We start from the raw sequence: 26,648 nt of genomic DNA on the forward strand, positions 1-26,648 counted from the left end.
CCGCTACAGCTGATATAAAGTTCTTATCTTGGAAAACAGCTCTGTTACTAGCAATAACCTCTGCAAGACTAGTCTCCGAGCTACAGGCACTCATGGCTGTGGAACCCTTTATCATTTTTTATCCAGACAGGGTTTCTCTGAGGACAAACCCGACATTTATGCCTAAGGTAGTGTCCAGTGTGGCCCTTAACCAAACTATTCATCTGCCTACTTTTTATCCAAACCCACAGAATAAGAGGGAAAGAATTCTGCATTCTTTGGACATACACAGACAACTACGCTTCTACTTGAACAGAACCAAAGCTTTCGGGAAGACAGAGCAACTACTAGTGGCATACGCTGCAGGATCACAAGGAAAGGCTATCTCAAAGCAGACTATTTCAAAGTGGATAGGTCACTGCATTCGTTTCTGCTATTCACAACATGGCAAGCCAGTGCCTAAGGGCATTAGGCCACATTCAACCAGAGCAGCAGCCTTCCTCAGGGGAGTGCCAACCAAAGACATTTTAGAGGCTGCTACCTGGAGTTCAGTGCACACCTTTACAAAGCACTATCATTTACCACTCTACTCTAAATTCAGGGCAGGCTTTGCCACTGCAGTTCTGCAGGGCCTCATAGCCGCTCCTAATGCTATTTAGCTCCAGCCTCCCAACCATAGCTTTGGGATTCAACCCAAGTGTAATGACTGCAACAGTGAAACACGAAGAACATAGTACAGTTGTGTACACTTACCACAAATGTAGATGTTCGAGTGTATTCACTGTTGCAGTCCAGGTTACCCTCCCACCATCCCCCTTATCTTTGCTGGAACTTATCTGCACTTTTCTAAATCTATACAACCTGTGTGGTGTATTTGCTTGTAGATGATGGTATTATATATTTTGGTGCATGCATTTTTTATTGGCATATTTTTAGCCTACCCTTTTGGGGGCACCTGACATCTGGGGCAAGAAAAACTGAAGAAAATGGCGTCGGCTGCATCTTTTATACCCCTGGCGCACTGACGTCAGGGAAGAGGCGACAGCAACCAACGCCGGACCTAGACTTTGGAATTCAGGCTGACTGAGGGTAGCCTGCCAGCAGGATAACCCAAGTGTAATGACTGCAACAGTGAATACACTCGAACATCTGCATTTATGGTAAGTGTATACAACTGTACTTTTTGAGACTTCGGGGATACCACGGAGATTACTTGTTTTTTTTTTTTAGTTATGTAACTACCAAACTGTTAAATTAACAGTTTGATGAAAAACTAATGATTTATTTACAAAATTGTGCAAACTACAGATGCATGCTAACACTTTTTTCTGCAATAAACAAATGTTTTTCACACCTTTAAATGTGATCTTTGGTGCTACCTCATACATTCTCTCATCCTTTGGTAGTAGTCAAGGGCATGGTTAGCCAGACAGCCTTCCTGCCAATAAAAGGGACAGAGTGACTTCAGACCCTCACTCCTGTCTTCAGTCGCCCGGGATACTGACAGGACTTTGTTTTCACTATACCTTAAGAGTTGCTAGTGCGCAGTAATTTGCTGCCTCTTTTGTTGGAGTGTGGGTACTACAGATGCGCTTTGTACTTGCATACTTAATCCAAGAAGTTAAAAACCCATGTTCAAAGTTAAACTTTATTATATTGCTTAAAAATAGAGACTATATAAACTATAAATATAAAAGAAAGGTAATTTGTATAACTTAAAACACAAAAATATGAAAGAAACGAAAGTGACTGACAACATAGTGCTAGCAAATAAATGACCTGTGAGGTAAGAGAAGAAGGTGGCTGCTTCAGTAGCAAGAAGGCAGAGATCATCACTGTATACCAAGTCAGAAAAATATATATATATATTTTTTTTTTAAGCTCACTTAAAACCATTAAGTGTGGACACCTCAGCTAACAATGTAGGTAGATTTCAGAAGCATCACTCTGGTATGCAAAGGAATGTATGCCACATTACTCCATCCCATCCCTTGGAGCCACTACTAGTTTGAAGTGGTCTGAGTAAAGAGCTCAGGGCAGCAGTTCTTTGAGTTATGAATCCCCAAATTGTGTAGGGCTGGATATTTTGGGATGGTGTATTTAATTGGTAGCCAGTGAAGATTGCACAGAATTGTCATAATATGGTTGTAATATATATTTATTTCTTTGCGGATGAGCCAGTAGTTGTTTGTAATGGAAATAGACTGATTTTTTTCAAGCCCTGCAAGATATTCAAGCCTTTTCAGCATTTTGTAGGCCATTTCCCCCCTGAAAGTGATAGAGGCTTATTCATTTCCTGATTGATGCAGGAAGAGAAGAGCACCCTGGCTTAGGCAAGAGCTCATGTAGATCCACTATTTACTTCAGCTAAGAAAGGTAGCCAGTTGGCTGTTTCATCCAGCCACTCTACAGGAGAAAGTGATAGGTGCCAGAAGTGAGCTGTCATACATTCAGAGCTACCTATTTCCTCAAAGCCTAACCCCTAGCTGTGGTGGCTGTGGCTTTTTCAGTAGCTGCTGTCTAGTGAGTAGTTTATGTGCATCTAAGCACTAGTGAGTAGTTTATGTGCATCTAAGCACTCAAGCCTGTGTGTTCACCTCTCGCCACTGTATTGCTGCATACCACCTGTAATATAGAGCATGTGTGCTGTATGTCTAAGAAGTGTTTCAAGGACTGAACATGCATGTAAATAGTCAGCATGTGCTAGCTTTTGTGCCATTTTGAGAGTACAGCCAGAGAGTGAGCATGTATGAGTGTAATAGCTAGTTTGTTATAAGTTTATCTAAGTTAAAGTTAAGCCTCAATCCTGATGTGTTGATACATAATAAAGCTGCTTGAACAAAAGCCACAAAGTCTCGTCTGTTGTATCCTGACCAGACGAGCGTCATGGTGTCTGAACAGGTATTCTAGAGACTGATATTCAGAGCTACAAGGTGCAGGTAAACTAAGAGAAATGAGCACGAAAAAGAGCCAGAAAAGAACCAAAGGTAATGAAAACGTGTACAGTTTATTTTATAAAAAAGATAAAACTGAGCATTACCAGAGCACAAACCGCATTATTAAACAAATGAGAGGCACAAAAGGTTTACTGATTAAATGAATTGTTTAAGATTAAGATATTTGATAAAACAGTTGTCAGAAAAACATATAAAGGGTCGGAAATTACATCAGTATTGCAAAATGAGTGTGTTTAAAGCAAAACAGGCATGTTTAGAGTAAAACGAGCACAAGAAAAGTGCAATGGGCATGAATAGAGATTGAATGAGCAAAATGAATATCATAAGGGCAAAAAGGGCACATTAAGCATAAATAAAGCAAGGCAACTGCATGTTTTTGGCTATTTCATATTGTATTCGGCACCTAACTAGAGTTATTCAAAGTATCTCAGAGTGGGTAAAAGTACTTAGTGTGTGCTTATTACTGTGCCTTTATTCCGAAGAGTGAGTTTGTGTGCAAAGCGCAACTATTTCATAAAGTGCAGTCAAAAGACAGCCATTTTGAAAAGTTTCTTGTGCTGGGTGTGTCTATTTGCAAAGTGCCGCCATTGCAGAGTGTTTCATGCACTGTAAAGAGTTATTTAGCAAAGTACTGCCATTTTGGGAAAATGTTAGTGTGCTGTGTACTGTTTATTCGCAAAAGGGAAGTTATTTGAAATGTTTCTTATTCTGAGCTTCTTTTGCCCAGTTCATGTGCACAGTTATTTCGAGATGTTTCTTGCACTGATAAGAGGTGATTCCTTACAGTACAGTGATTAGTATTACAGTGCCTGAGAGACTTATTTCACAAATTTCAGTTACTCAGAGGCTTGTTGTGCTATTGGGCATAGTACAAGTACTGGCATAAATGTCTGGCTTATGTATATATGTGTATGTTTGTGCATATTTGCAAAACCCTTCACTGGTATGTATTAATATGGCAGATGGATTTTAAAAGCCTTCACCACTTGTATTTGGTCAGAGAATTGGAGAATATTTGAGCAAGAGTACGATATTTAAGTACAATATAAGTAGCTTATTCTAACAAAGATGCATGCACTAGGGCATTCATTTTGCTAAAACTAGGTGGGTCAGAGGCCATTGAAAGAGAGTGTTCATCTGTGTATGCACCAACAGTATATGAAGGAGAAGGTGAAAACCATCATTTTGTTGTACAGGCTGAATCAAGAGAAGACCCCGAGTGCTTGAAGTGCAAATTCAGGGAAATGTGTAACCCACACAACTATTACATTAGAGAGGCATTTCTTTTGCACAAGAGATCAGAAACCAGGGGAAACTTTTGCAGCTTATATTACTGGCCTGAGGAGCAAAGCTAAAATGTGTTGGTTTGGTGACTTAAAAGATGAGTTGATAAAGGACAGGCTTGTGTGTGGTATTAATAGTGCTGCTGTGAGAAGGACTTTGCTTTGTGACAGTGATTAAACGTTGAGCAAAGCGATAGAGATTTGTCATATCCATGAAGTTACAGAAAGGCACACATGTATGCTTGCAAGTGATGAGTATGGTTTCTGCAGGCTCCAGAGCAAATGTAGACAGCATGCAACACATGGCAAGCAGAAGCAGGCCTAAGCACATGGCAGCCACAGCCCAGGCTGGTTCACCAGGGAAACCACGTAGTTTTCAAGCAAATTCTAAGAAAGAAGCATGCACAGTGCAATACAAGCATGAGTCAGCAAAACCCAAATCCAGCTTTATTGTTAACTGTCGCAGTTGTGGTGCCAGTCATGAGTCTAAAAGAGGGAAATGCTTACCATTTGGTCAGCGATGCCACAAGTGTAAAAAATGGAATAATTTTCAAAACTTTTGCGAATCGAGTACACCTGACACAGTTATAAAGAAAGGTCACTCAGAAAAGCAAACTGATCAAGTAAAATTGCAGCAGTTTACTTTCTGTGTAGATGATGCACCAGTAGTTGGTGAGAGAAGGTTGATGCAGTGAATTTGTTGACAAAAAAATGAAGTTTTTTGTACTGTCCTGATCAGTGGTAAATCCACCAAGCTGTACTGTCCAGATCAGTGGTAAATCCACCGAGCTCAAAGTAGACACTGGTTCAAAGTGTAATGTTATGTCAGCAGATACTTTTGCTAAAGTGAGAGCTAATGAACAACTCAGTGTGGCTCATTGTGTGAAACTTGTTGCTTATGGAGGTGAAGAAATTCAAACTGAAGGCTCAGTAGTACTTTCATGTTATCTGGCTAAGAACTGTTATAGCTTGTTATTCTGTGTAGTCCGTAAACTTGTGCAGTCTTTATTGGGTCTCAGAGACAGTTTGCGAGTGAATCTGCTTTCTTTTACCAAATAAATTCATCATATAAGCACATCTTCTAATTCCAATTTTACTGAAGCCTTTTTCTTAGAGTATGCTGATGTTTTCGATGACAAGTTGGGCAAACTTCCAGTTGTGTATTCTATGAAGTTAGACCCAGATGTCAGTCCAGTGGTCAGACTAGCAAGAAAGGTTCCGATAACTATGCAGGATAGAGTTAAAGGCTCAGTTGGATAAAATGGTGCAGCAAGGTGTGATTTGTCCAGTCACAGAAACAACTGAATGGGTGTCGTCCATGATAGCAGCCCACAAAAAAAGGGTCAGACAAAATCAGAATTTGTGTTGACCCAAGAGATTTGAACAACTCATTAATGAGACCGCGTCATCCAGTGCATACAGTCGAAGAAGTTGCAGCCCTAATACCGAATGCAACTGTTTATTCTAAGATGCAAAAAGTTCAGTTTGGCAAGTGATGTTTGATCGCAAATCCTCATTACTGACTACTTTTAGTACCCAGTTTGACAGATATAGATTCCTCAGAATGCCATTTGGAATAAATTCTGCAATTGAAGTCTTTCAGGGTGCAGTGGAGTACATTTTTTCAGGTTATCCTTGTGCCATAATAGTAGATGATTTATTGGTTAGAGTCAATGATGAAGCAGAGCATGACAAAAACCTTAAGAGAGTTCTAGACGGAGCATGTGAAGTGAACTTAAAGCTCAATCCTCTGAAGTGCAAATTCAGACTACCAGAAGTTACATATGTAGGTCATTTATTTACCAGCACTGGCTTGCAAGAAGACCCATCCAGAAAAGCAGCTGTTCTTAAGATGCCAGCACCAGATAATGTTCAAGCTCTACAATGTTTTCTTGGTATGGTCAACTATTTAGGCAAGTTTATGCCAGACTTCAGTGAGTTGACAGAACCTACGAGAGAGCTGACGCACAAAAATGTTAAATGGTCTTAGTTGGAACAGCACCAGAAAGCATTTGAAAACCTTAAAGAGAAAATTGCCACCCCACCTACATTAAGATAATATGATGTCAGTAAACCAGTAACCCTTTCCTTCAAAATTTGGTCTTAGTGCAGTTATTCTTCAAGAAGGCAGACCAGTAGCCTGTGCATCAAGAACTCTTACCCACACTGAAATGCAATATGCTCAAATTGAGAAAGAACGTTTGGCGATAGTATATTTACATTTTCAAAGTTTCATGATTATATTTATGGTCAAGCTATTCAGACTGAAACTGATCACCAACCTCAAGTTATTATTTTAAAGAAGCCTATGCTTTCAGCTCCAGCAAGATTACAAAGAATGATGCTCAAATTGCAAAAGTGCAACTTCAAAGTGGTCTATACAAAAGGCAAACTTTTTTATCTAGCTGATACCTTATCCAGATTGCCCAGAAATACAACAGAACAGCTTTATGCAGAGAATTTTGATGTTGATGTCATGGAAGTGCGTAATTTTTCTACCATGAGATTCGATGAGCTGAGAGATAATGCAAAGACTAATCCAATTTTGCAAAAGCTCAACCACAACATTAATGCTGGATGGCTGTGAAAGCAATCTAATGTACCACCTGAAGTGCAAATTTATTTTCCTTACAGATGTGAGATGTTGATGGAAGATGGCATTGTTTTCAAAGGTTCTAAATTGTTGTTCCTGCTGCCTTACAACATGAATATAGATTTTGCATCATCATCACCCAGGTTCTGCATCTACTAAAAGAGGGGCTAGAGGACTAGTATGTTGGCCTTTTGTAGTAAAAGACATTGCTAAAGTACTTTCTTCTTGTTCAGTATGCAATAGTACTAAATCGCATTTACAAAAAGAACCACTTCATCTAATTCAAGTTTCTGAACTACCTTGCTCAACAGTAGCCACTGATATATTCAAGTGGAACAATCAGCATTACTTGGTATTGGTAGACTGTTTATTTGAACTGGTTTGAGATTGATTTACTACTTAACCTAACGTCCACTGCTGTTATTACTAAGTTGAAACATTATTTCTCAGTCCATGGTAGTCCATACAAAGTTATTCCTGCCAATGACACTCAATTTACTAGTCAGTTGTTTCAGAAATTTGGAAAGGAATGGGACTTTATATATGTTAGCAGTAGTCCAGAATATCCACAGCCAAATGGTGTAGATGAACGTGCTGTGTAGTGTGCAAAACAACTACTTGAGAGGTCAAAGCATGACGGTTCCGTTGTCTTTTTGAATTTACTTAATCTCAGAAACATACCCTGTGAGGATATACTTGACTCGCCTGCTCAGAGACTTCTATCTAAGCAAACCAGAACAACATTGCCCATCAGTTTCAGTTTGTTGAGGCATAAAGCTAAGAACAACAGGACAATTAGAGCTCAACTAATTAGAAAGTGTTCTAATCGAGCAGATGTCTTCATCCACTGAAAGGAGGCGAGATAGTGAGGATACTAACAGCGAAACATTTTGACCGGATTGGTAAAGTAACAAGTATATGTACCAAGCCGAGACCCTACTTCGTAGAATCTGAGGGTGTGGAGTAGAGGAGAAATTGCAGACATCATCTTCCTGTATCAAAATCAGTATTGTAGCATTGTTTCTGTGATACAGACTCTAGATCACAGAGCAACCCAGACAATGTTCCTGTTGGAGAACACGTCTCAATTTCTACTTCTATTCCTAATGATGTTCCTGATGTCCCAAAAGCTAAACATTCAGCAGAGGCAGTCCCAGTTGCTAAACCTGATTCTAATTTCTATGTCACATAATTTGGTCATATTTCCAGACCTAGGGTGAAATACACAGCAACCTGGACATAATTGTCTATATGTATTTCGTTCTGTATAATTGCATGACGAAGAATTACTTATATTGATTACATGTCAATTAATGTCATCAGCGTTGCATGAGTTATTTCTCAAAGAGGGATGTTGCAGAATAGAGCATGTATGCTGTACCTTTAAGAAGTGTTTCAAGGACTGAACATACATATAAATAGCAAGTGCTAGCTTCAGTGCCATTTTGAGAGTGCAGACAGAGAGTGAGCATGTACGAGTGCAATAGCTAGTTTGTTTATAAGTTTATCTATGTTAAAGTTATTAAGCCTCAATCATGATGTGTTTGTACATAATAAAGCTGCTTGAACAGAACCCATGAAGTCTCGTCTGTTGTGTCCTGACTAGATGAGCGACACCGCCCTTCTCATTTTCTTGTAGGGAGACAGCATTGCACTGGACCACTGGTGTGGGTTAGCTGGTATCATCATCTCAGTCCCTTCCTCTTTGCCTGGCTTTTGATGCTTACTGTACTGCTAACTGAACATAGGTCAGCCAGGGCATAGTCAGGATTTATCCCTCTGTATCACAGAGCTGGGCTTGACCACTCTATTGTTCAAACAGAACATGATTTACAAGTGTTGAAAATTCTTGATATTTGTTTGCAACTACGGGAGTGGGTATCACATGTTTAGCAGCAAACTATAAAGAAACAGATTTGTATTTAGGATTGGATTAATATGCTGATAAATATATCAAAAAATTAAGCTTATGAGATTTGGGAGACATAAATTGAAAAAAAAAAGAATATTTAATATGGAACAGAGTGATTGAAATTGTAGATTAAGTCAAGGACCTGGGTATATGGTTAGATTTAGCTTGAGATTTTCTAATCACATTAACCAACTGGTTAGTGATAGTTATAAAACTATAGGTTGTATAAAAAGATTTATGTAGTCTAGGAAGTCAGAAGTGAAGTCCTTGTTAGTTACATTAGACCCAAACTTGAGTGTTGAATAACAGTATGGAAACCTTATAAGAAAAGAAGCATGAGTAAACTGGAAAGAGTACAGCGGAACTACACCAAGGACATCCATGAATTTGAAATTGTAAGGTGTTATTCAAGACTAAAATATCTGACTTGTACAGTATATCACAAATAGTTAAGAAGAGATCTTATTCGGGTATATAGGACATGTAGAGATGGCTACCTGGAATGTTTGGAGTTATCAACATGTAGAGAATCATCAGATACCTTATGTAGAATTCTATAGGAATGAGAAGTGTACTACTTGGTTCTCTGAGAGAGTAGCTGATGCATGGAACAGACCAACAAATTACATTAAAGCAAGCACTAGTGTAGATATTTTTAAGAACAGCCTGGACACTTATGGGCACAACTGTTTTGGTATACTGGCAGGCTAGAATGGCATTAATGCCCATGCTTGAACTATTTGTATGTATGTATGTAGAACACTTGTGTTATATTAAGATAACTACCCGACAAAAGCAAATTATAAGTGAAGCGGAAGAATTAATGCTGTAAGTTCTAAATAGAGGAAATAAAGATATAAAGGTATTTTTGTTAAGAGTTTGTCAAATGGTGAGAGGATGAACTAGTTTGTAAAGCTGTTCTGCAGACTTGGTATCCCTTTTAGTTATAATAATGGTCACATGCAGTCACATAATTTAAAGATCTAGGAGAGACTTGGATATATTGGTAGAACAACTTTAGCTGAATACATTAGGGTTATAGGTAATATGGTATGAGTTATGTCAACATATGCATTGGTAAAACAAAGTTGCATAAGTAAAGGCTGTAGGTATGCATCCCTATTGGAATGGTCAAATGGGATAGTTAAGTAATATAACTGTATTCATTGTTGCTGTCTTGGGGTGAAAAAGGAATGTTTCAATATTCACAATGCCACTGCTTGGTGCTAGTATTCATAGCGAATATACAGAAAAGTACACTTACATTTGGATATTGCAGGCCTCTATGGTAATATGGGTAACTCACCCCCTCCCCACCCCCACCCCCCTGTAAATCTCCTTATAGTGGAGATGCTGACAAGAATACAAAGCACCTTCATGACTACTTGTAAGATTGTCTCTGGACAGTTCCCACCCTTATTAATCTGGTAACTCCCTGTCCTGGTGCAAGGGACCAAATGGGCTCACGTTCAGTAAAGGGGACATTAGATTAGCACATGGGCAAAAGCCAACTAAATGTCTTACAACCAAGAAAGACTATATTGCGCTTATGTTTGAACAAACAAAACGGAAAGCTGAACGTAACAAAGCATAAAAATACAAATAATGTAGATCTTACTGGGAAAATTTTAGTACTGCAAATCAAGAATAAAACATAGGATAAAAAGATTCTGTAATATCATTAAAGGTTGAAGGAGGGTCAATAATGATAATAGATATGTAATGGAACAGATGTTCTTCGTTCCCCATTGCTGCAGTCCTTACTATTGGGTATAGTCCGCATCCAGTCGGCCCGAATACCAGAGTATAAGGCTGACGTCGGTCAGGGCGCATTAGACTGACGTCAGTACGTCAGGGTACTAATGCGCATGACCGACGTCATATCCTCAGTCTTTTTTGCCGCATGGTCCGATGCAGAAGCAGTTTTGCGAGTGCAGGTTGGCGTTCTGAAATATTTCCGAAACCGGAGTTTCAGACCGAAACAGAGTTGGCTAAGTACCCGTTGGGGAACATTTTGGTTTTTACTTGCCTCAGTATTTAACCGGATGTCAGAAAAAGTGAATAACTGTATTTCTTGTGGGAAACAGATACCTCATAGGGATTACCATACCTTGTGTATACCTTGTTTAGGGCCTGAGCACGACGTTGTTGGTTGCCGCTCTTGTGCTAGGTTTAACAAACGCACTATTAAGAGGAGGTTAGACTGTGCCAGGTTAGTGTTTGGGAAGCGTTGCAATTATAAAATGCCGTCGGATGCTCCGGCGCCCGCTTCGCCCAAGAAGCGCAAGGACAAAACAGCGAAGCCTAGGGTTGATGAACCGGCAGTCCCGGACGCCGGTTCTTTAGAAGGCTCAGTGGAGCCAGAGGTTTTGCCAGGAGTTTCCATGGAGTCTCAGGCAGAAACTTTACTGTTACAGGATGTGCCTTCTCAGGAGGTAGGCCAGACTGAGGGGCTTCTCAGGTAACTGTTCTTCCCTCTCTTTCCAAGGTAGATAGAGCCTCTCCTTCTGTTGCCAAAACTTCTTTGAGAGGTAGGCCTCGTTCAGCTTCAGTGGGGCTTCTCCTAGCATTTCGGTTCTGTACCTAAGAAACATATGCTTAAAATGGCAGAAGATTTGATTACTATGATTAGAGGTTCTATGCCCCGCCTGATAAGAGGCCTAGGGTGGAACCGAGTTTGATAGTTTTGAACAGTGTTCAGAGGCTTCAGAGTCTTCTGCGGAAGACTTGCAGGAGTATCCTACTTATTCTGATTCTGATGTGGATGATTCCACTCCTACAGCTTCTCCTCCTGAGGATTTCTCATTTTCAGAGACTCTGCATTCCATGAGGGAGCACTTTAAATGGGAAGGCCAGGATTACTCTGATTCCAGGAAAAGGCTTAGGGAATTCTTGTTTTTACCCCAGCATAGGCCCTTAGCTATTCCTCCTGTGTTGAATGTGGTGGAAGATGTTTTTGCAGAGGCTTCCCTGAACCCTGACTCTTTGCCTCCTGCTCCTGTTAAGCCTGATAGGTATTATAGGGTGCCCGAAGCTCATAAGTATTTGTTTAAGAGTCCTAGGGCGGACCCAGAAACTATTTCTCAAGGGCCTAAAGGTGTTAAAGCTTCTGTGATTAAAAATCCTGTTCCCTCTGATAAAGAGGCAAGGGCTTTGGATAGGTGGGGAAAGAAAGTGTATACTTCTTCCACTCTGGCCATGAGAGCATTGAATTGTCAGTTTCACATGCTAAAATATCAGAATTATCTCCTTTCACAATTAAAATCTAAGGTGGATGCTTTGGCGGAAGGTATTGAGTGTAAAGAGTTGCTGGATTTGGTTCATGTTTCTGAACAAGTGGGTAAGCATTCTTTGCAATGTGGTTTTGATGCTGTACAGGCCTCCTCGAGGGTGGCTGCTACTAGTTCTGTTCTTCGCAGGCATGCCTGGTTGAAGGATCAGAATTTAGCTGAGCATGTTAAGACAAGGATTTTGGATGCTCCTTTACAGTCTGATGTGTTGTTTGGATCGCCTGTGGAAGCAGTTTTAAAGAAAATGGAGGACAAAGCTAAGTCTATGCAAACTGTTAAAGATTTTTGCAGGTGCAGCCACCGAAGTTTAGTAGAAATTGGCCTGCTAAGGGGTGGACATATCCTGCTTATGATTCCCAGTCTAGGGGTAGGTCTAGACGTGGTAGGGGCAGGGCTCAAGGTTCTTTTAGGCCTAGAACAGGAGTTCACCTGCTCAGACTTCTGGTGAGGGCAGGGGTCAGTCCTTTCGTAAACAGACCCAATGACCTGTCTTTTCAGCTGCCAGTAGATTCTCGCCTGGCAGCTCCTTTGGGAGGAAGACTGTCTCTTTTCAAAGAAAATTGGGATTTAATTACTCAAGACAAATGGGTGTTGGATATCATTCACCACGGTTACAGATTTTATTTCCATACAATGCCCCCTTTCAAAGGCATGCCAGACGTTCCTCCTCCACAAAGAACAGAGGCTCACAAGCAAGTTTCTCAGTTACTCCAGATGGGGGCCATTCAGCCAGTCCCTGTATCAGAAAGGGGCCTAGGATTTTATTCTCGCCTGTTCCTAGTACCAAAGAAGGGGAACACGTGGAGACCAATTTTGGATTTATCTCTCCTCAACACTTTTCTGGACATTCCCAAGTTCAAGATGTTGACGTTACAACAGCTTTTACCTCTGCTGGGCAAAGATCACTGGATGGTAACTTTAGATCTCAAGGAAGCTTACCTTCATGTGCCTATAAGGCTAAGTTGCAGGAAGTATCTGCGGTTTCGAGCTGGAAATTCTCATTATCAGTTCTCTGCATTGCCCTTTGGCTTATCTACTGCCCAGAGTATTCACAAAGGTTCTGGCTCCAGTGATAGCTTACTTCAGGCTTCAAGGAATTCAAATCTATCCTTACTTGGACGACTGCCTGATTCTGGCTCAAGAAAAGGAAGACCTTCTACAGCATCTGGAATATGTTATAGCAGTGCTAAGATGCCTAGGGTATTCTGTGAACGAAATAAAGTCCAGTCTAGTACCCTCTCAAGACATGTGCTTTCTGGGTGTGAGACTGAATACAGCAGCCCAGATGGCCTTTTTAACCCCGGACAAACAAAAGAGTCTATCACTTTACTTCCATCAACTATCTCATCAGTCCGTGCTGACTGCAAGGACAGTCCTTCAAGCATTAGGGTTCATGGCATCTTGTATTCTGGTGCTTCCCAATGCCAAACTGCATATGAGGAAGCTGCAATGGTATCTCAAAATGTATGGACACAGCACTGCCAGGATTTGGACACTGTCATTCAAATAATACCTTGCCTTCAAAAAGAATTTTTGTGGTGGGCTCAGGAATGTCACCTAAACAAGGGACTCTCTGTGACCCGGCCAGAGGCGAGTCAGATTTTAACGACAGATGCCTCGGACATTGCTTGGGGAGCTCATCTAAATGGAAAGTGGATACAAGACAAGTGGCCTGCCAGACTACAGCATCTACATATCAACATGAAGGAGATGTTAGCAGTCCAGTTTGCATTAATGGCTTTCAAGGAGTTACTTCTTCCAGGGCAGGTGTTGATTCTAACAGACAACACAACTGTCATGTGGTACATCAACAAGCAAGGGGAACACATTCTTATCCTCTATGCAGGCAAGCAATGATTTTATGGGAGACTGCGCTAAGCTTGCAACTAACTCTTCAGGCAAGGTTTCTGCCGGAGCACAGAACTCCTTAGCAGATGTGTTAAGCAGACAAATCATGGATCCCCACGAGTGGAAACTGGATCTTCATGTATTTCAAAAATTGACAGTGTCATGGGGAACTCCAGACATAGATCTGTTCGCTTCTCCACTAAACCACCAGCTGCCACAGTATTGCACAAAGGGGTTTCATCACACAGCTTGGAAAGTGGATGCTCTGTCTTTCAGTTGGAAAAACCTTCATGTGTATGCCTTTCCTCCTCTGCCTCTTCTTCCAAAGGTACTATTAAAGGTCAGACAAGACAGGCCAAGGATGATTTTGATAGCTCCAGATTGGCCTCGGCAACACTGGTACCCACTACTACGGAGTCTGGTAAGGAAGCCTCCATGGCCTTTACCTCTGATTCCTCATCTGTTATCTCAGAAGGATGGTCATCTGCTCAATGTCAAGCTTCACTCTCTTCATCTAACAGCCTGGCATATTCTGTGTTGAAGCACAGCAGGTCTCAACTTCCTCAACAAGTTTTAAATGTGATTATGGAAGCTAGAAGACCTAGTACAAGGAAAGTGTACGCAGAAAAATGGAAGAGATTTTTATTTTGGAGTACAGCAAAGAATTTGCAGGTCTCTGAACCTAATTTGAGTGTGGCTCTTCAATATCTTACTGAGTTATTGCACAAAGGTTTGTCCTTCTCTTCCATTAAGATTCATGCTGCAGCAATTTCAGCTCACTATGATTGTGACCCACCATTGTTTTCGCATCCTTTGTTCAAGCAGTTTCTTAGAGGGGCAAAGAATATAAGACCCCCACGTAGAGCTCCTACTCCTGCTTGGGATCTCAATTTTGTGTTGGAAAAACTTACTCTACAACCTTTTGAGCCTGCGGCTACTGCTGAATTGAAATACTTGTCATGGAAGACTGCTTTTCTGTTGGCTATTACTTCTGCAAGAAGGGTGTCTGAGTTGCAGGCCCTTATGGCAGTAGAGCCATTTTGATTTTCCATAAGGATAGGGTATCATTACGTACTAATCCTTCCTTTATGCCTAAGGTGGTTTCTAGTGTGGCTTTAAACCAAACTATTCATTTGCCTACGTTTTATGCAGACCCCAAAATAAAGGGGAAAAGATTTTGCACACTTTAGATGTACACAGGCAATTGCGTTATTATTTAAGCAGGACTAAGGATTTCAGGCAGTCTCAGCAGTTGTTTGTTTCTTTTGCTTTGAGTTCACAGGGCAAGCCTGTGTCAAAACAAACTATTTCTAGGTGGATTGGCTTTTGCATTGCATTTTGTTATTCCCATCATGGCAAGGAGATTCCAGCTGGGATTAGGCCTCATTCCACTAGGGCTACTGCCACTTCAACAGCATTTCTAAGGGGTGGCAACTAAGGATATTTTGGAAGCAGCTACTTGGAGTTCAGTGCATACTTTCTCTAAGCATTATCACCTTCCTATCTACTCTAAGTCTAGGGCTGGTTTTGCCACAGCTGTTTTGCAAGGCATGTTGTCAGCTCCTGCTTCTTTATGATTTGCCAGCCTCCCTTACCTCTGCTTTGGGATTCTACCCAATAGTAAGGACTGCAGCAATGGGGAACGAAGAACATAGTACAGTTTTGTACCTACCATAAATGTAGATGTTCGAGGATCCCCATTGCTGCAGTCCAATTTACCCTCCCTCCTTCCCCTCTGTGTTTAGGGGTGGTTGTGTAGGTGAGGTTACATGCTTATATTTTTGTATATATTCTTGTATATATTGTACATATTTTTGGTGCAGGTATTTTGGGCCTTGTCTTTTTAGGGTCTTCTGACATCTGGGGCAAGAAAAGACTGAGGATATGACGTCGGTCATGCGCATTAGTACCCTGACGTACTGACGTCAGTCTAATGCGCCCTGACCGACGTCAGCCTTATACTCTGGTATTCGGGCCGACTGGATGCGGACTATACCCAATAGTAAGGACTGCAGCAATGGGGATCCTCGAACATCTACATTTATGGTAGGTACAAAACTGTACTTTTTATCATCATTTCAAACAAAATACAACCAAAATTAATCATTTCAATAATTTAAATTCTGTCCAGCTGCAGTTTCCATAGAGATCAGATTTTAGCTTGTATAGAGCCAGCTGTAACAACTTAAAAATAGTAATTTCCCTGGCACTAATAAGCTTTCATTAGAGTTTTATAAAGATTTTCACAACTAAATTAGTTCATTTTTTGTATAACATATTTTATATTTAATTACCAACTAGAAGCTGAGAAAGCATCAGCATCAGGCAAACATGATTTTAATTCCTAAGGAACAAAGTGTGACAGCTGTCTTAAAAGAAGTTTAGGGTGTTTTGTAACAGAGGACTGCTTTAATGTTCTTTTGGTTTCTCACTCTGTGGTTGTTGCTCTACTAGATTGAACCTTCCTGTTTAAGTAAACTAGCATGCCTTTACTCACTTCTATGGCAGACTCTCTCCTTTGTATGTAGATAGATTTTCTTTGGAACTACATGGCCTGATTATGATTGTTAGCTTTTTCTGAGACTAAAAGAGAGAAAGCAGTTTAATCCATGCAGTGTTATGTATGGTCTCTGTTCTGTTTACATTTGTGCTTCAGCAAAGTTGTGTAGTAATATTTCTGATAATTTGCAAAAAAGTATATTTGATTAACACGTAATGATGTAGAACAGTTGTGTTATCAAGGTGTATTGTGCTAGACCTTGTTAATGTTAAACTAGTATGATCTTATAAAGTAAACATGATTTTTGATGTGTATGCAATTGTGCTAGATACTTGGCTATTTATAGCTGTACTTCACTATACTCAGAAGCAGCAGTGTTGATACTGGCAGTAATCAAAAGTTGCTAGTTCCATCTAGTTACGTGTATTTTACTGTCAGTGTTTAATATAGTATATGCTGCAGGCTTCCTATTTTTCTTGCTGCACTGATTAAGTCTTTATAGTTATGCAACATGTATTTGTAATGTTTGATGAGCAGATAATGTCTCTCTAACTATGCACTACTGTTATATATATTTGTATTGACTGCAAAAGTTATCACATATGGTACAGCCAGTTTTGGTGATATAATCATCCCTGGGAGGGGCTAATCTACAGCTACTCCACCTCCCAAAAAACTAGTAGTGTTTTCTAATTTTCACATTTGTGCCTCATAATAAAAGTCCCTGTTCATAATTACGATTAGGCCTCCTTTATCGGCTGGTCGTACAATAATTGTAGTATATGTAGCCAAATTATTTGGAGCTTTCTGTTCACCAAAAGATTAACTAATTTGCCTCAAGTTCTGCCTTCAAAATAGGCATGTATATCCTTTTCACAGAGACGACCAAACGCCTCTAACATGGGATGAAAAGCAGGCATAAAAATACTTGGTCTCTTGAAGTTGTGTGTGTTAACATTGCTTTCAGAATTGAAGTACATAATTTTTAAAGTGATGTTTCTTAAAAATAACTTGTACTTCAATTCTGAAAGTAAAGGCAAAATTATAAAGCCCAATCTAATACAATGCGTTTGATGGGCGAGATGCTGATATACAGTAAATACTGCTGGTTATTCCTCTGTGACAGTGAGCACAAATATCTCTCCTTTGTGCCTAAAGTAGTGTCTATAAGATCCTTGAGCTAATCTAGACAGCTGCCTTTTTTTCTAGAAGATAGTAACTACATACCGTAGATGTTCTTAAATGTTTGGCACCATCTGTAAGCATTTAAATATATATTAAGTCAGATCATCTATTTATCTTGTTTGTTTGGTAAAGAATATGCCACCAGCCAAGCAAATAGGAAGTGACTCACCTAGTGTGTTGTGGTATGTTAAAGTACAACAAAATATTTGAAGTAATCCCAGGGCACATTACAGAAAGGCTGCAAACACTTTAGTTGTATGCAACAGGAATTTACCTACTCTGGACTGCTTTCTAGCTGCTTTTTTGAACAGATTTGCGCATCTGTACTAGGCATTACTAGTCAGATGGAGAACCTACAGGCAAAGTACTCTTTGACCCCTTGTTGCAAGGGATCCTTTTAACAGTCTCCCACATTGGAATGCTTGCAAACAGCTTTGGAATTCTTCCTTTAAGCTATTGTTTCTTTCCAATGTGTGATGTTACAGTTGTGTGAGTGCTCATTGTGCCAGTAGATCTTTGAGGGAGACATCATTTGTGCAGTGAGATACCCACCCCAATATGTCCCCAATGCAGGTATGGATTTGGATCCTTCAAGTACTCAAGTGAATCGTGAAAACTAGGGAGGGTTATGTATGTTGTCTTTTTTTTTTTTTTTAATATTGTGACATTTGGTAGTAAATTGACCGATGTTCATCACAAATGTTATGCACTTAATATACCATATAGTTTCTTACCCAGAAGAACAGAAAAGAGACTCAGTCAGTGGAAACTAACCATATCAGTACATGCATACTCACAAAGAACCTGCACAAAAGGATGGATTGAATCTAGAAGTTAGTTATTGCCTAGGTGACTTCTAATTCAAAGACACTATTACTGTGAGTACTGTTAAACAATTATACTTTATTTGCTATTGTAAGGTGGTGATGAAAGGGATTACTGTTGCTGAAAAGTCTGGTCCCTTAGCTAAGAGCTGCTAAGTTAGCCTGCAACTTTATTTTCTTCATATAACAAATAAACAAAGACTCGGAGCCTGCTTCTTGTTTAGTGATATTTTTTAAATGCCTATTTTTAGCAGACAATCGCAGCAAGAAGAAGGTACCACACCGTGAGAAGAATAAACGAGACTTCTCAGTTTTCAAACCGGAGAGTGAAAACTTGGTGAAGGTCTCACCTCAGCTGCTGCTGGCTGCTCATCGTTTTCTAGCTACAGGTATGTTTCATAGTTGTTGCTGAAAAAGCTGTTCCTATTGTGTGCTTCAAATGTCTATACCATTGGAAAGTCAGAGTGCTGGGTAACAGTGTTGGTTAAACGTTGTTTATATTACCTCACATCTAGGAGAACAGAGTAACAAAGATGGCTTGACACAAATGCTCATGTGAAGTGTTTTTGCATCTTAAAAAAAACAAAAAAAAAAACGTAAAGCATATTCTTTTGATTCACAAGTACTCTTTTTTTTTTGTCGCATTTTTGATGGAACTGTACTCATCTGCTTTTTTCTAGACTTTCCACACTGTTTTCCTATTTTAGACATGGAAAGATACTGTATAAAGTTGTGACATTGTACAAGTTGCTAGCTCTTGTCCACTTGGAAGAGTATGCCGTTGGCTAAATTGAATCTGTTTGATGAGGCAGGGGTGTCGGGACATATTGGTAGGAGCTGGGGGCTGTCATGCTAATGGAGCAACATTTGATCCTTCACAACCCTGACTTTTCTGACACACAGAAAGGCACTGTCACCCCTCATAATTTGAAAAGTTTTTTGCTATTGTTTACATGTTTACACAGCCACAGGGATCCATGATGTGGAAGGAATGTCCTGTTAAAGCTCATTGTGAAGAACTGTGGCTGTGGTAGGTTTCAGAATTGGTTATTCTTGCATTAAGAGTGAAATGTGCTAAATTGTATGCATGCATTCATTTGCTAACCCCCCCCCCCCGGTTACTACATTTCTACACCGACTTGCTGTTCCCCTAATAATGCGTGGTCGTGGTACATATAACAGTCTGTTTATAAAAAAATCTACCTGTTTCATCTGCGTCTTGCCCATTCATGACTCTTGCCTCCACAATAGCGGAACGGGATTCTCATATCGGTCATACCCATATTCCCCTCACCTTTCTCTTCTACTCCTCATGCTGCCATACTGTAAAAACTACTTCAATTACCAAAATACCTCACATGATATGTCAGCTCTTAAATCTTGCTAAGCCTTGAGGCTAAATCCCAGGATAGTCTAACACCTTCCACCCATTCCACTAAACTTCTTAAGTTACCACTGCACTCTGTTGGACAAACAAAATCCTTTATTATCCCACTAACCATTAGCTATCTTTAAAGTTCATTGCTTTACTTGTTACTGTATTACCTTCCTCTCTACACTTCTTTTGGCACTTACCATCCTGTATTATCTTCCTCTCCACACTTCCTGTGGCAGTTGTCATCCTGTGTTACCTTCCTCTCCAAACTTCCTGCGACAGATATCATCCTGTATTACCTTCCTCTCCACACTTCCTGTGACAGTTACCATCCAGTATTTGCCTTTGCAGACTATTCCCTTCTCTATTTATAGGGAAGCTATTTCTCTAAACCTGTTCTGTGCATTAGTTCATACAACTAACCACCCATGGAGTAATCTATCTTTTACAATTCCCTTAACTACAGTACAGTTTGTACAACATTCACATATTACATTTTACACTTAAAATCAAACAATCTTCTATCTTAGTCTCATTCTTTTACCAGTCCTCTGTTCTTTTTCTCCTGTTGCTATTCTTTTATATTTACTACCCTTTTCCATACTTATTTTTTATCTCTACCATGATAAACTCTCCACTCTTTTTAATCGTATCACTTTTGATCACTTACCATTTACATAGTCAGTTCCCCCCCTACTGCACACTTAAGCATACCCTCTTTTGTCATCCCTAAGTCAGTACCACAGCCCCCCCCCCCACTTAACTTTATAAAACCAAACCATTCCTGTCCCCACTATTTCCTTATCCAATAAAATAGCCCTAAGGAGGAGTAACCTTTTCTTAATAGACTCAAGTAATTTGTATCATGATTTGAATGTAAAACTACCTAAATAGCTATATAAATTCACTCTGGTAATTTTTATCATAGTCATAACAATAAACATGGAGTAAAAGCCAGGGTCAGTTCTCTGTAGTCCTCCTAGCACTGCCACATCATCCTGCTGTCTACTGTATGCGAGTAGTGTCAGAAGTAAACTATGTTAGATAAGTGCATTTCTTTCTACCCAAAGACATCCCGCAAGGTTCAGTCCTTACTCCTCAACATTTTTTTATCTTGATTAGCAAACTACTGAACAGCCTCCAAGATTTCTCACTATAACTGTATGCTTTTGTCATGGTAATTTTTAAGTCAGGTTCCACTCAGTCTGAGATTCAAGCCAAGCTGAAAATAGGCCTCCACACCCTGACAGAATGGATTAACAACTAAAAAGTATCTTTAATTCCAATAAAAACAAACAGTGTTCGTTTACCTGTCAAAAACTTCCAAAAGTACGTAGCACTTTAAAATTAAAGATCTTAACAAAGTTCAAATACCTAGGCCCCTGGCTTGACAAAAATCTAAACTTCTCATTCAACATGAAGTAAAATTAACTGTCTCTTGTTTTGGGCATGTAAACTCTCACATTTTCTGCCCTTCACATCCAGATTCACCTTTGCCACAGAAATAAGGAATTCTGCTTGAACATCTTAAGTATGGTCTCCCCTTAGTTTCAGTAGTCTCGGATAGAAATACTAAAGTTCTATAGAATATTTCCAACAAGATATTCTGATTCATCCCCATCTTCCCCAGACAAGAACGCCTCTGTCAAACACTTAAGAAAGCAACATGGATACCTATAAAACAGAGTCAACCTTTTACTTTGATATCCACCATTTAAACTACTCATATTTGAAACTTGTTCCAGACTGGCAGCAAAGTTCTCCACAAAATTCCCCTCCTACAACTTGAGAGGGCAGATTCATTCCAGACCAGTCCTTTAAAACAAAATGCTAGTGTACTCACCACTTTTTTTCTCTCCTAGCTCCACAACTCTGGGGATCACTCCTCAACCATTAAAAAAAACTTATTTGTACAACACAATTTGTACAAAGTTCAAAGCACATTTTCTAATACAAGCACAGTATAAATGCATTTCTTTCAGGCAGCATCATGTACCCCCCCCCCTTTCATGCTTACTTTAGATTTCTTCTTGCATTATTCATTAAATCCTGTACCACTTTTCCTTTTTTTATTTCTGTTGTAAATACTGTATATAAATTTGTTGTTGCTTCGCTGTCTTTACAGAAATGTTATGCTAATAATCTCACTGTTTTTACTATTTCAGTTTATAGATGTTGTGCATATACTAGATGTCATTAAATGTTATTTTCTCCTTTAACATTCTCCCAGGCTGAGCCTGAAAATGGTTTAATGTAATCAGATCTCCACCATGTTAAACAAACATACATTAAAAAACAAACGATACTAGGAGAGCTTTGTGGTTTAATCTGAATCTGCTACTTCATTGTTCCTTCTTTTAGTCACATTGGCCTTCCTAAGATGGTGCACAGACTTGAGTCCATGTTTGTGTATTCTTAAGGGAGGGCACTTCGCCTTTTTTTCCCCTTGCTATCATGGTGGGGGTGTCAGTGTCATACTAAAGTATCCAAAGATTCAGTCTGTAGAAGTGATGATATTTTTATTGCTTTAGAGCTCCTTGCATTGATGTGGCATTGAGAATCAAGGTAATTTGTTTCTATAAGTGAAAGCAGGGTTAAATTCTGATCTCTTGTTAATATGTTGATTGCTGAAGACTGAAACTTTTATCAAGTGGTTGGTTATCTGACCCTCATGCTGTGTTTGCATTCAAACCTTTTGTTAAGTTAGTGAATTTTTTTTTTTTTTTAAAGTGACGTCACTTGTGGGTAATGACATGACACGTGTGCTGTCATTGACAAGTTTCTGCATTTCATGTTTTCTTGTACGGATGCGGCATTGGAACTCATTTTTCCATCCCGAGATGGATTATCTGAAAAGTTAGTTTCCTATGCAAAGTCCGTGGTAGAAGCATGCAAGATTGTTATCTTAAGGTATTGACCGTTGTACGAATAGTTGTTTTTTTTTTCAGTTTCTTCTGAAAGTAGGTTGCCCCTTCATAAAAAGGAAACTGATACTTGTGGTGACCTTAGTTTTCTCTGGTGATATTTTAATGAGTATGACAACTGGAATATTTCTCCCAAGATTTTTCCATAAATTTCAACTTGTTCGCTGCATAAAGTCTACACTGTTATAATGTTTTATGACATATTTTTGATTGAAATATTAAAATTATTTATATATTCAAGTAACTGTAACAAAGATAGTTTGGCAAAATGTTGCAGTACATGGTAATCACATCCAGGGTAAGTATTTTTTCCAGGAAATTTGCTCTGTACTTGATTTGTCATTCAGGCCAAGCGTTAGAGCTCAGTAATGCAAACCTTGAGTTAAAACAGATGCTGAATTTTTCAGTGCCAAATAAAATTAAAAAGTGTGAAAAGAGGTGAAAATGACCCTATTCACTTGGATGTAGCAATGACTTTAAAGTTTATTCTGTGTGGCTGAATTTCACTACTGTTAAAGGTTGATCCTAAGTGTTAATTTAAATATATGAAGAATTTAAACGGCTTGTTTAAAATTTTGAATATGTGCAAGGGAGTTGAATTCAGTGATCTTGTGTGAGTTTATGGGACCTAACTCCATGCACATAGAATGTAAATAAATACACATCAGCACCTTTAGGTTCATAGGTGTGTACTAGGCTAATGGCCCTGGAACCTTTACGAGCCTAGCCCATAGAAGTGCCCTGGCATTGTGCCGCCCGGTGTCATTTCTCAGAGCCTCTATCAAGTAGAGCCACTGGAGTGATCCCTGGGGTGAACTTTCTATTTCCCATCCACTCATCAAGATTTTTCTTGAAGAGGGCCAGTGAGGTGCTCTGCTTGACATGTATGGGAAGTCTGTTCCAGAGCATGGACAGTCTCTGGGTTATGAACCTTTCCCGCCAGCATGTTCTGTTGAGTGTTCAGTGACCATTTCCAGCTTTTGTCAAGTTCTGTCCTTTACATTGGGGGGGGGGGGGGGGTTAAATTTTACTGCTGTTTTTTTGGGGGGGGGATCAGTAATTGATTTTTAACTTCATTGTTCAGCAAAGCAGGCACAGTTAGATTTTTCACTATGATCTCTGCAAGATAGAGTTTATGAATTGAATGCCTAATATTTGTGTATTGTAATGTTTGTGATATTTAGAGGTCTTGATGAAGGTACTCTACAAAGCTTATGCCGTACTTTATTTAAGGAAAACATAGAACAAAAGCACCCATCTGTCTAGTGACCAATTTGAATAACACAAGCTATAGCATACATTTTAACTAAGGATTAGAGAAAAGAGGGGTTAGGTACTGTAACCCACAATTTTCCTGCAGCTTTTTGCAAAATACTTCCACAGTTATTGTTAACATTTCCCTCAATTTTCTAACAGACCTGGTAATGAGCAATTCAAATGTAACATGATAATTGCTTCTAGGCTGCAGTTCTAACCATTTTCCCACCAAAATCAGCACAAAGATTAAACAAAAAAAAAAGGTCTCAGGGGAATTCAGTCCTTAGTCATGTTTTTTTCTTTAATTCATAAAGGAATAACCAACATTCCTGTGAGTAGTGTGTGTGTGTGTGTGTGTGTGTGTGTGTGTGTGTGTGTGTGTGTGTGTGTGTGTGTGTGTGTGTGTGTGTGTGTGTGTGTGTTTTATGGTTCACTTGTGAGTTCAGATTGAAGACCAAGCATTTGTCCTGTAATTAGTTTTCTGCTTCTTGTGAGATCTGTATGACAATTACTGTGTGGTTGAAGGCTGAGTACAGCAAGAGTTATGTAAAAATGTGTGTGAATCAAACTGACAGTTTAAGATACACAGACTGCAAGAAAAGTATGTCAGAATAAACCTTTTGTTGAGTTACTTGGGAAAAAATAATTGTTCCTGTTCTTATCTGAAATAAGAGATCTGTCTGAGTGTTGGGAGGGCATCAGGTTAGGTCTATAGCCATCTGTATGTTATGAGCTTATGAAGTCCAGTGGTGTCAGAAATACCTGATCAAGTGACCTCAGTCTCTTTTGCAAGATTAACAGAACACGCTGGAGGGATAGTTATGTATCCCAGGGAATAGCACTTCTGCGTAAACATAGTACTTCTGTTACTGTATTCAAACGTAACTTGGAACTGGATGGGTAACCACAGATTCACCCAGTGGACCTCTTAGGGGAAACTTGTTAGTATCCAGTTAGTGCTTGTGTAGACTATGTATGAAGATTCATACTGCAAAATATAAGGGCTAATATTTACCATGGAAAAGCAGGGCTGTACTTAAGATCCTCACAGATCAGTAGCCTGGTTAGTACCTGTGAACCTGTATGACTCGCATGTTGACTTTTATTACTCATGTGCTTACATGTTTATTTTTGCTTGTTTGCTCGATATGGTTTACAGGGGATCCCAGAGAAAAGAGCTCCAGTTAGTGGCAGTAAAACATAATGACCAGTTTAAAATAACACTGTGTGTGTGTGTGTGTGTGTGTGTGTGTGTGTGTGTGTGTGTGTGTGTGTGTGTGTGTGTGTGTGTGTGTGAAAAGACTGGGGGCCGGGCTGGCAACTCAACAGTGTAAATTCTCCACTGTCAAATCAGTCTCTGGACCAATGATCCACTGTGGCGACCCCTAACGGGAGAAGCCCAAAGACAGTTTTGACTTTTGTTCAAAGCTGCAGTGAGTTAGGCCTTCCATCCTTGCTCTGCTGTTTTATTAAACTGTTGTGAGACTACAAAAGACAAGTGCTTATTTTTAACTATTTTATGCACTTCTGATTAATTAAAACAATAGTTGCTGCATATCTGTTTAAACTGTGTAACTGTTTTTTTAGGACTAGTGAACTCAGTCCTTACCTGTGTTCTGATAGTCTCCTTTTTGTTTCTCTGTTTGTTCTGTGCATTGTAATTGTTGCTATACTTGAAAAACAGTAGCATAGAGGTGAATGTCTATTACTGTTTGTGACCTTTGGAACTTGGAGGCTTTTGAGTTGTCCCACCTCCACTATAAATTTGATATAGGACACTACCCCCAGTTCCCATTACATCAGCTCATTCTACTGAGTACAATGAGATCAGTTGTGAAGGCCCACCCCTTTAGCTTTTTAATCTTGAATTATTTTCTGTTTCTTCACTTTCTACTAAAAAAAAAAAAATTAAATAAGTAAATAAAATTGTGCCTCTTCCTACGTCATTTTGCTTGTGCTTAGGTGTTCATCTGCATTTAGTTTGCTGCATTTGTTACTGCTTGTCGGGAGCCTTATACTTTATTTGAGCTGTTTTTTACTGTTGTGATTGTAAGCTAATTTATCACATTTGCATGGTTTTATAGCAGTTTACTGATTAACTGCATTTCATTACTGTTTAACTGTATTTCATTGCTATTTACTGCAGTTTATTACTGTTTAATTGCATTTTACTGCATTTCATTACTATTTAACTGTATTTTTCATACTGTGAGTTCTGTTTTTGTCTGCAAGTGGTTAATCTGTGCTTTTTGTGAGTTTTACTGAGTTTTTAATCCTTAAATTGAGAAGCATGGTTTGATAAAGGTTTGCTGCAGCTGCATTTTTATTAACCCTGTGTGAGATATTACAGCTACAGGTTTTCCCTTAGCAGTTGTCTGATCATCTAGTAGAACTACTCTTAGACATTTCACCCTTTACCCTCTTAGCTCTCTCTCTGCCCTCTCTCCTTCAGTTTCTGACAAATATGGTTGGACAATTTCTTATGATTTCTCTTGCCAGCCTGGTTAATATGGACATCCTGAGACAGTGTAGCAACTACCTCATGTACACAGACATGAAACTGTACTCATTGCAAGCATTCTTAAACCTGTAAGATGCTGACATTTGTGCAGTCACAGAAACCTGGCTCAAAGCTCTGGAGTACACCCCAGGCATACCAGGTTACTCATGCTATCAGACATTCGGACCCTAAACCGTGGGCAGCAAAGCAAAAGGCGGTGG

The 26,648-nt window shown here is 39.5% G+C and overlaps 1 protein-coding gene across 1 annotated transcript in view; it reads left to right on the forward strand.

The window, feature by feature from the left end:
* Nucleotides 1-26,648, forward strand: part of CNNM4 (cyclin and CBS domain divalent metal cation transport mediator 4) — a 1,037,549-nt gene that overhangs the window by 598,029 nt on the left and 412,872 nt on the right. The window contains exon 3 of the mRNA XM_044084379.1: nucleotides 18,623-18,760. Coding sequence (XP_043940314.1) covers nucleotides 18,623-18,760 — 138 coding nt within the window. The remainder of the gene's footprint in view (nucleotides 1-18,622; nucleotides 18,761-26,648) is intronic.

Source organism: Protopterus annectens, chromosome 9.part0 (genome assembly GCF_019279795.1).
Source record: "Protopterus annectens isolate FY-2018-M chromosome 9.part0, PAN1.0, whole genome shotgun sequence".
Lineage (NCBI taxonomy): Eukaryota > Metazoa > Chordata > Ceratodontiformes > Protopteridae > Protopterus > Protopterus annectens.